Raw genomic sequence first — 10,189 nt, 5'->3', positions numbered from 1 at the left:
AAACAAACGACGTTTTCTTTACTACAGTACACTAAAAGCAGTGAGTGCGGACAGATTAATTACTGTCTGTACCTTGAGCAATGAACTTGCAGGGTTGGAAGTATACCTGGATGTCTGCGACCTGCTGCAGAAATACCATGATTCGATTCTGATATTGCAGTCGCTAAGCTCTGAAGAATAATGGGGCTTCATATAGAAATTGACTCTCTAACATTAGAGATCACCCAGTTAGAATTACTGCATTAAATACAGGTGTTCTAAAATCAGGCAAGTTTAGAGGTAGCTAAGTGCGCTATATATTTGTTTATCACCAACACGCAACTGATACCAAAATGACCATACCGTCTTGGTACATGTACAGCTTCTGGTTTCATTAGCCGGAAATGTAGCGATGTGTAAAACAATAACTTGACTAAATTTCTGAACGTCGTGCACTAGTTCAAGAGCGATACAAAATAAGTGAATAAATAAGAAAATAAATAATTAGCGACGGAGGCCAGGTGGCAGCCCGGCCGTGCCGCTGTCACTGCGCGTGTGTTGGCAGGCCTGCGAGTTAGTACCGATAGCCGTCGCTGCCGAAGCCTGGCGCTGGCGCGGGCGCGGCCCGGCCCGTCTGCTCGTACTGGATGGTGGGGTGGTAGCCGTCCTCGTCTGCACGGTACGAGACGACCTGCACGCGTCCGTCGGGAAGCAGCACGCGGTACTCGCCCTGCGCGTTCTCGTCCTTCCGGGTCTCCTGGTGGCTGAAGTCGTTGTAGCTGGCGGCGTCCTGCACCGTGTAGCTGAACTCGTAGTTGGCCGGCTCCTGCGACAGGCCACACACTCTCAACAGTGAACTCATCTCAAATTCGTGGAATACGAGAGTCACTCCAAAAGAAGTGCACACTATTTTTGTAAAAATACAGTTTTAGTTCTGTATGTGTGGAAGTTTTCACAGTGTGCTTTCAAACTTAGTTCAACCTGTCCCCGTGAGTGGCGCTGTCACAGCATCTCTTCAAGACGGCTGCTACACTTGACGTTCGTCAGAAGCAACGTGCTGCCATAGAATTCCTGTGTTGTGAAAACGAGACAGTGGGAAACATCCACAAGAGTTTGAAAAAAGGTGTATGGAGATGCTGCTGTCGATTGCAGTACAGTTAGTCGGTGGGCAAGCAGGTTACGTGATGAAAGCGGACACGGCAATATTGAGGGTTGTCCTCGAAGCGGCAGGTCTCGTACTGCACACACTCCAGACAATGTGCAGAGAGTTAACGAATTGGTGACTGCTGACAGACGCATCACAGTGAACGCATTGTCACCCTACGTTGGGATAGGGGAAGGAAGTGTTTGCAGAATACTGAAAGTGTTGGCGTCAAAAAAGGTTTGTGCTAGGTAGGTTGCCAGGATGTTGACAGTGGCTCACAAAGAAACAAGAAATACGGTATGCAGTGAACTTTTGGAACAGTACGAGAATGGTGGAGATGGATTTCTTGGAAGAATTGTGACAGGTGATTAAACATAGCTCCATCATTTTTCACCAGAGATGAAGAGACAATCAATGGAGTGGCACCATGCAAATTCACCCAAGAAAAAAAAATTGAAAACCACACCTTCTGCTGGAAAAGTTATGGCTACGGTGTTTTTCGCTTCCGAAGGAATCTTGCTTGTGGACATCATACCAAGTGGAACCACCATAAATTCTGATGCATATGTGACGACACCGAAGAAACTTCAAACTCGACTGAGTCGTGTTCGACCACATCGGCAAGAGCTGGATGTTTTGCTGTTGCACGACAATGCACGGCCACATGTCAGTCAAAAAACCGTGGAAGCGATCACAGAACTCGGATGGACAACACTGAAACACCCGCCTTACAGTCCTGACCTGGCTCCATGTGACTATCATCTCTTTGGGAAGCTGAAAGACTCTCTTCGTAGAACAAGGTTTGAAGATGATGACTCCCTTGTGCACGCTGCCAAACAGTGGCTCCAACAGGTTGTTCCAGAATTTTAGCGTGCGGGTATACAGGCGCTGGTTCCAAGAAGGCAGTTGAAAGGGATGGAAATTAAGTGGAGAAATGAAAATATTGTCCCTAAAGGATGTATCTGCACACTGTAAAACTTTCACACATGTATAATAATAGATGGGTTAAAAAAAATACTGTGCATTTCTTTTGGAGTGACCCTCGTACATAACAATGCCCCGTATCAGAAAGGCTCACTGGAATGAGTATTTGTCACCCTCTCGCAAGACGACATTGTTCGCTTTGAAGCACTGTAGACGAAGAGCAGCAGGTACCACACGGTCACAAGACCATCCTGCACCAGCAAAACTGGAACTGCATGCCCCACGAAAGGTCGTTGCTCTCAGCAGCAAATAAAGCTCCACGTCGTGTGTATGTAAGTGCGCGTGTGGCCGGGCGGTGTGGCCGACCGGTTCTAGGCGCTACAGTCTGGAGCCGCGCGACTGCTACGGTCGCAGGTTCGAATCCTGCCTCGGGAATGGATGTGTGTGATGTCCTTAGGTTAGTTAGGTTTAAGTAGTTCTGAGTTCTAGGGGACTGGTGACCTCAGAAGTTAAGTCCCATAGTGCTCAGAGCCATTTGAACCATTTGTGTGTGTGTGTGTGTGTGTGTGTGTGTGTGTGTGTGAGAAGGGCAGTGATGTTTGTACGACGACTTGGGAGGAGGGAGGAAAAGCAGATTAGTGTTTAATGTCCCGTCGACAACGACATCGTTCGAGACGGAGCCCAAGCTCGGATTAGGGAAGGATGGGGAAGGAAATCGGCCGTGCCCCTTCAAAGGAGCCATACCGGTATTCGCGTGAAGTGATTTAGAGAAATGACGGAAAACATAAATCAGGATGGCGAGAAGGGCGTTTGAACCCTTCCAGAATGCCAGTCCAGTGTGCTAACCACTGCGCGAACTCGCACAACGATTTGGGCCCACTCATCCAGGTTACAGTGAACTTGAACCATGATTCTCACTCTAGTATTGTCGTTGACCGTGTGTTCCATTTCTATTACATCTTTAAGACAATAACGAACAATTGCGCAACGGAAGGTATCTAGCGACTCGAAAAAAGCGCAGGTCGTTCCTGCTTTCAAGAGAGGCAGTAGGACAAATGCTCATAATTATGAGTCTGTATCATTGATGTCGATCTGTTGTAGAATTATGGAACATGCTTTATACTCAAGAGTTTTGACGCCTTTTGGGGATGAAAACCCTCTCTATAAAAATCAAAATCGATTGTGCAAACAGAAGTGTTGCGAAACTCAGTAGATGCTGTTCCTCTGTACGACTCATAGCACAGTAGACGACCGTGCTGAGGTTGATGCCATGTTCCTTGACTTCAGCAATGCATTTGACACGGCCCGCGTTGTCGGTTAGTGAAAGAAATACGAATTTATCGAGCATCGGCCCAAATTTGCGACTGGATTCAACAGTTCCTTGCAGATAGAACTCAACAAATAGCTCGTAAGGTTACAAAAAAGACGGGTGTAATCGTAATTTCCGGAGCACCCCAAGGAAGTCCGATAGGACAGTTACTGTTGATCATGCAAATAAATGAAGTAGTAGAAAGCATCAGAATCTTTATAAGACCGTCCGCAGATGTTGCAGTTGTCTATGATACAATAGCAGCTCCAGAAGACAGTATCGATTTGCAGAATGATCAGCAGAGGATTGACGAGTGGTACGTAAATAAATGTAACAGACTGCCCATAGACAGGAAAAGAAAGTCACTAATCTTCAACTACACTATTGACAACAAATTGCTGGAAACAGCCTCTACCGTAAAGTATCTAGAAGTGAGTATACAAATAGTGGGAAAAGCAGATGTGAGAATTAAATTCACAGGAACAATCTTAAACAAATGTAACCATTCCAGGAAAGAAGTGGCTTAAAAAGCGCTTTTTTGACCTATTCTTGAGCATTGTTCATCAGTCCGGGGCCATTATTAGGTAGGACTGATAGAAGAGACAGGGAAGATCCAACGAAGGGCGTCACGTTTCGTCAAGGGATCCTTTAGCCGATGCAAAAGCGTTACTGAGATGCTCAAAAAACTCCTGTGGCAGACGATATAAGAGAGGCGTTGCGTTGTGCTTCACGGAGAATTTCGAGTGAGTACTTTCCGAGAAGGAACGAAAAACATACTATTTCCTCCCACATATATCTCGTGAATTGATGATAATGAAAAAATTCGAGGAACCAGAGCTAATACAGAGGCTTAGCGACATTCATTCTTCCCACGCTCTATTCGCGAGTGGAACAGGGAATGTGGAAGCAGTTAGCCATACCAGAAGTACACCCCGGCACACACGGTGAGATGGCGTGTGGAGTATTGATGTAAATGTAGATATCGTCTGAGAGACTCCACAACTCTTAAAATATTTGTAAAAGTAGTTGTTATTACAGTCTCGGTAACATATATTCACACTTGATTACTAGTTTTAATAACAAACAATGATCATTTTCCGAGTGATTGATCACGACTTGTCAGTGTTTGAAAAAAAATTGCCTTTTCACTTTTCCTGATTAATCCGATCTCAAGATCATCATTCCATATGATCGCAATTATTAATCAAGTGTGACTTTGTTCAGCCGAGATTCTAATAACAACTACTTTGAAAAGTCTTTAATGAGTATGCTGTGGACACTCCCGACTTCGAAGGTGGCAACATCCGTGATCATAGTGCTTCGCGTATAATCGTTCCTTATCCATCGAACACTCAGGCACGGTATCGGACCTATGTGTAACAGTGAGTTAAATGTAGTAATCAATAGCCGCGTAATTCAGCTGCTCTACTGCATGTAATCATCAACGAGTGGCTGCAGGTGAATATAGCGTGCCTGAAGAAACTTGTGGCTTCTCTGAGCTACGAAATGAGGCATTGTTAAGGCTAGAACCGGTGTTACAAGGTTTAGTGTGATTTGATATGGGCGTGACCAATATCTTGTCGAGTGTGCTTATGTAGTACTCATTTCAACAGAAAATTAAAATTTACCGACGACGAGTTTCGGATGAGAAGCATCCATTAACAAGCTGACAATAAGGCTAACTATATTAAAGTGCAAATTCTTCAAAGAAATATGCTTGCACAACTGAACTAGAATGTCTACAAATAACGATGAAGTTAATCGAAACTATCTGAACTGCTCTCCCCGTTACCTCATCTTTTGTTACATTGCCTTCCCTATACACCAGTTTCTAACAGACTTACGGATATAATAGGAACATAAACGTGCATGCTCTCGCTGCATAGAGCAAAAGTTATGTTTTATTGTGAACGACATAGGAATCGTTTGCGAGATATTACAGCGTATGGCATCTACAAAAAATTATTCGAAAAACAGTGAAAAAGAAAACAAGCGAGAAAATATTTGCTCCTTACAGCTCTTATTCCAGGCTTAAGAACCTACTCAACATTATACCCTCATAGATGACACACCGTCTACAGCCTGTAATGTTAGACAATACTCGATAAAAATAAAAGAACATCACATACATCGGGATTACGTACAACCATCGGATAAAATGTCGCTGTTCCTTCCTAGCAAATCTTGTCACCCAGAACAATGTGAATTCCGACGCATACTACTTTTCTAAGCCTGGAATAATTTCCGAATCGTAACTCTCGTCCCTTAAACACGACAAACAGCCCCAGTGCCATCTCCACCTACCAACTTATCAATCTCGCCCACCATTTTCTACCAACCAGTTGGCTTTTCCTCCGCGTTCTGATAAGCAACTCGCGCTACTTTCTCATCTACTGAATATTAACACAACTACTACAAGCCTATCGTCTTTCAATCCTATAACTTTGAAAAGATCCTGTAGATCTCCTGTTAACGTTTCTGACGTATGCCCATTCAGTCAACAGCATCCCTTTGCGGCTTCCAATCGCCTATGATCCGACGTGCCTAAACCTAATCTTCGTCTTCATAGCTTTCAGTATGTGAACCACACCGCTTTACTTTAACCTCGCCACCTTTCCTTAATGTATCTTCTTTGCTTTAACCTATCGTACTACCTATAAATCTCAGCAATACGTCAGAAATATTCTCAGCCAGCAGCTTCTTAAATGAAACAATTCCAAAACACTACAAATGATTACAGGGCGAAAACTCAGCAGTCTACATAACCCTGATTTGATAGAAGCCGTTGGTAACCATCATATTTGACTTATACACCAAAAAACCCAAAGTGAAAATTAACTTATAATCCATCCCATTTAACGAGCCAAATGGAAGTTTGCATTGGATCAAATTTACTGTAATTAATGGTAATTCTACTCACATGTGATGAAGTATATGTAAGCATCGCCCTTATTTCTGTTTCCTCAAAACACTATCACTTGACCTTGACTAGTTTTCCCTGTTCGCTTACATTTCACCATACGAAGCGCGTTTCGAAACAATTAGCAGTTGCTCAATAAAACAGTTATCAACTTACTCTACATGACCATGAATTTCATACTCGTCTCCACCCATCCTTCCAAATGTAGCTACCAATCTCCTTCCCTATAGGCAGTTTTCAAGCATTTTGGTTGATGTTCCCTTGTATCGCAAAAAAACTCGCTCATGTCAGGGAATTTACCATGTCCAGAACTTTCTCTTCGAGTTTTAGAGCCTCAGAATCAGCAAAATCCCACTCACTTGCCATCCCTCACATCTATGGCATAGTATTTTGTCAGTAAAGTAACGATGTCCTTCGGCTTAAGGATTACCACAGTTGTTAGTAAATAACGATGTGATGTAATTTAATCACAAAATACAAATTAAGCCATTTGTATTGTAAGTCTTAGAAGTCCCTTCTAATAATCACAGATTTGAAAGTATATAACTTATAGCCTTCGTCCTCTCTAATTTTGCCTCTCTTTCTTTCACCATGTCTGCCGCTTGCTTGCCACCCCTTCAACGCGAAGAAAATCAAACGGCAATATGGACAAAAAATTACATGGTGCGGTGTTACTCACATAGTAGGGATCTTCCCTCGCTCCTGGGCGCCCGCCGGTTGGCACGCCGTACACGGGGGCCGGCGCCATACCTCCTGGTCGCGGGAGGCCGTATGAGGTAGAAGGTCCGCCACCCACGCTGAAGGGCCTCGGAGCCGCCACCTTGGCGGAGAACGGCCTTGGGCCCGGCGCGCCGTACGAGCTGCCGGGGGCGGAGGGCCTGGGGGCCGCGTAGAGCACGCCTCCGCCGCCGGCGCCCGGGGGGCCATACTGCGCGCTCGGCGCCAGGTACTGTCTGCCCAGCGGTGCCTCCGCCGCCACACACGCCAGCAGCGCCGACAACAACACGTACACCTGCTACACAACAAACACTTGCTCCACTTCGAGTAGATGATGCCTTGCAGCGTGTATTTATCAGCCTAAAACCACGTTCAACTGCTGTAAAAATCTTTACAACTGCTGCCAGGTTTGATTGTTAGTAAACTATGATCTGGCATTAGAAATTATACATTTACAGTATTTGTTTTGAGATACATACATTTCATTCTCCTTTACATTACGTCAAAGTATTACTGGAGACCAGTTCATGCTTTACACGGTATCTGGTGTGAGATGAAAAGTCGTGTACGCATCCTCGAAACTGCTACAATTGTACAATTTGTGGTGCCTGAAGATGATTAGTAGCAATCGAGACTGCCAGCAATAATAATGAGTTTTCGTTTCACTCCGTGGTCACGAGAACCACCACGTCAGTAAAGGTGTCGTAGTTGCAGCAAAAGCGACTCATCCTAGGTAAAAGGACTCTTAAGTTAAGATTTAACCTCTCGTTGACGACTATTTCTCTGGGGCAAAGTACAAGCTCGAAATGGTCAGAGTTATGGTAGGAAATCGTAGGCGGCCTTTGTCAGTAGCATTAGCCTCAAGTTGTATAGGAAAACAACGAAAGCCGTAAATTCCTGTATGAAGGACAGGACTAAATTAAAGTCCATTGCTTTTGACATTTGTGCCCCTCAGTCAGCCTCCATTACGGAGAATATTTCATATACTCAATGAAAATATGAAGAACTAGGATGAATAAGTCCTCATTTGATGCGATACTCTCTACCTTTGCGTGTGGCTCTTGCACCCCGCAGCGCTGCAGACCTGCAAGTCCTTGATTTTGCAGCCTACTAGTTAGTTCGAGGGTCTCACCTCATGGTATTTCAGTCCGAAAGATAACAGCTGACACTGAAAGAAAAATCCAAGCGTATACCATGGATCTTTAATTCTAGAGTTTTACATCCATGACCCAGAAGTTAAGGGTTAGATTCACAGTAACAATGTATTTTTCTGAGTTTGAGTTATGAAAGAATGTACGCTCAGAACCTAATAAAACTGTGGTTTTGGAACGCAGCCGACATAATCATTTGCCCCAAGCTACATTATTCTTATTTAGTTATTTGTTATCAGAGAAACGTTTGGTTAACAGAAACTTGATTAGATAATGAAGAGACCAACTGAAGGTGTTTACAAAGCAAACAGAACGAATATCCCTTAAGCAACAATACCGTACACAGTCCGTCCAAAAAATCCCGGTACTGATTTTATCCCTGGCGTATGAGAGGCGTCAGCGAAGTAACTACGGCAGCAGATGGAACTGACAACTGTAAACAACAGAACTGCATTCGATCAAGCAGTTGTGAGCAGGCAGTGTTCAGTAATGGATGTGCGACCATAGTGTGTCGATGTTGTTCGGTCACAAATCTCAATCGAGCAGCATCTCTAAATCAAATGTTTAAGACATTTTCCAGAATTTCTTGAAAAAAATGTGTGGGTAAAATTCGTCCCTCACACCTTGATTCCCGAAAATAATGACAGGAGTCAAAAGCTATACGAGGAAAGTCTTATACGAGAGTTGGTGTTATCAGTACGGACCTACTACAAAACGACAAAATACAGAGATTCACATAACAACGCTTTGTCTATTTAATCGACAATCGAGCCAATGTGTGCGAGTTTAACAACATCCCAAAGTAGTGCTTTTCTGACAGGACTTTTCTGCAATGTTGAAACAGTGAAGGAACGTTCGGTGCATTGTAAGCAAGTGGGAGGAGATTGTGGAACACGTGAAGCATTGAAAACAGCATCTTAACTTTTCTCTACCTTTTATGAATTCAGTCTCGAAACATTCTGGACTGACGAGCTATGGAAATTAATTAACTAAAAGAAAACTTATAACTGCGTCACCTGCTATACTTTCTTCATCCTGATTTTGCATTTCTATGTACATTTTAATATCCGGATAGTTTCCGCAGCTTATTGCATTAGACCACACAAATGCGTTTGCTGAATGTCATAAAATTACAGTCCTACAAGAAAACAAGACATGTAATTTTTTAGGCAACACGTTCACATTTAGTAGTCCATGAGGATACACAAGACACGTAACTTTTTTCAGCAGTGTAACGCTCGCATCTGCTGTAAATGACTAAACCTTGAGCGTACGCCTTAACTTATCACAAAATATTAGTATCCACTGACGGCGAATTATTTGGGAATTCAGAAGAGTCATCGTACTAGAGTCTCGACTCATTGTTTTACGTAGCAAAAAAATATTACGCGGATGATCAATCAGTTTAAATTGTAGTTTTTTTAATATAAACCATGTCATTATTGTAGGAGACTTTGCGAAACCATCCTTCTTATAGCCTTTACGTATGTCGTACTATTCCTCTACTCCATTCGCGAATGAATGTGAAAGATAGTAGCTGATACTGATTTGTGGTACACGAATTGTACATTACCTTGAAACTGGCTTTTACCTAAGTGCGAGAACTGGGACGATTTCACTAAGTTTACCCCTTGAGAAAAGTTCGTACCTATGTGAAGGGAAATGAGTTACTTCAGTACCCAGAGTGGACATTGAGACCTTATTCTCGTAGTAGAGAACTACCCGAAGAACGCTGTGACCGTGAACTAGCAACCGAGAAGCTGATCTGTTGTGTTCTCGATTCGGATTCTCTTGCATGCCTAACGCTGGATGGATAATTATAAAGGATGCCTTTACTCAGCAAACAATATGAAAAGGCTGGTGATGGTAACGAGGATTGCTTTACAATCTGAAAAGTATATAATGCCCACAAGTGCAGCACGAGAACAAAATTGAAGCATGATGTTTATTACCCGTCAATTGTTCACAAAATTATTCAGTATGCATCCACAGAAATATCACTGGCACAACAACTTACTATTTCAGATAAATAGCTGAGTAAAATC

The 10,189-nt window shown here is 43.3% G+C and overlaps 1 protein-coding gene across 1 annotated transcript in view; it reads right to left on the bottom strand.

Moving 5' to 3' along the window:
- Window positions 1–553: 553 nt before the first annotated feature.
- The window catches only part of LOC124799076 (pro-resilin-like), a 37,179-nt gene continuing 27,543 nt past the window's right edge, over window positions 554–10,189 (bottom strand). The window contains exons 3-4 of the mRNA XM_047262614.1: window positions 6,956–7,288; window positions 554–805 (exon numbers count right to left, since the gene is read on the bottom strand). Of these exons, the coding sequence (XP_047118570.1) occupies window positions 554–805; window positions 6,956–7,288 (585 nt within the window). The remainder of the gene's footprint in view (window positions 806–6,955; window positions 7,289–10,189) is intronic.

This window comes from Schistocerca piceifrons, chromosome 5, assembly GCF_021461385.2.
Source record: "Schistocerca piceifrons isolate TAMUIC-IGC-003096 chromosome 5, iqSchPice1.1, whole genome shotgun sequence".
Lineage (NCBI taxonomy): Eukaryota > Metazoa > Arthropoda > Insecta > Orthoptera > Acrididae > Schistocerca > Schistocerca piceifrons.
Note: the sequence above shows the minus strand (reverse complement) of the source record. Positions and strands in the feature narration are given on the sequence as shown.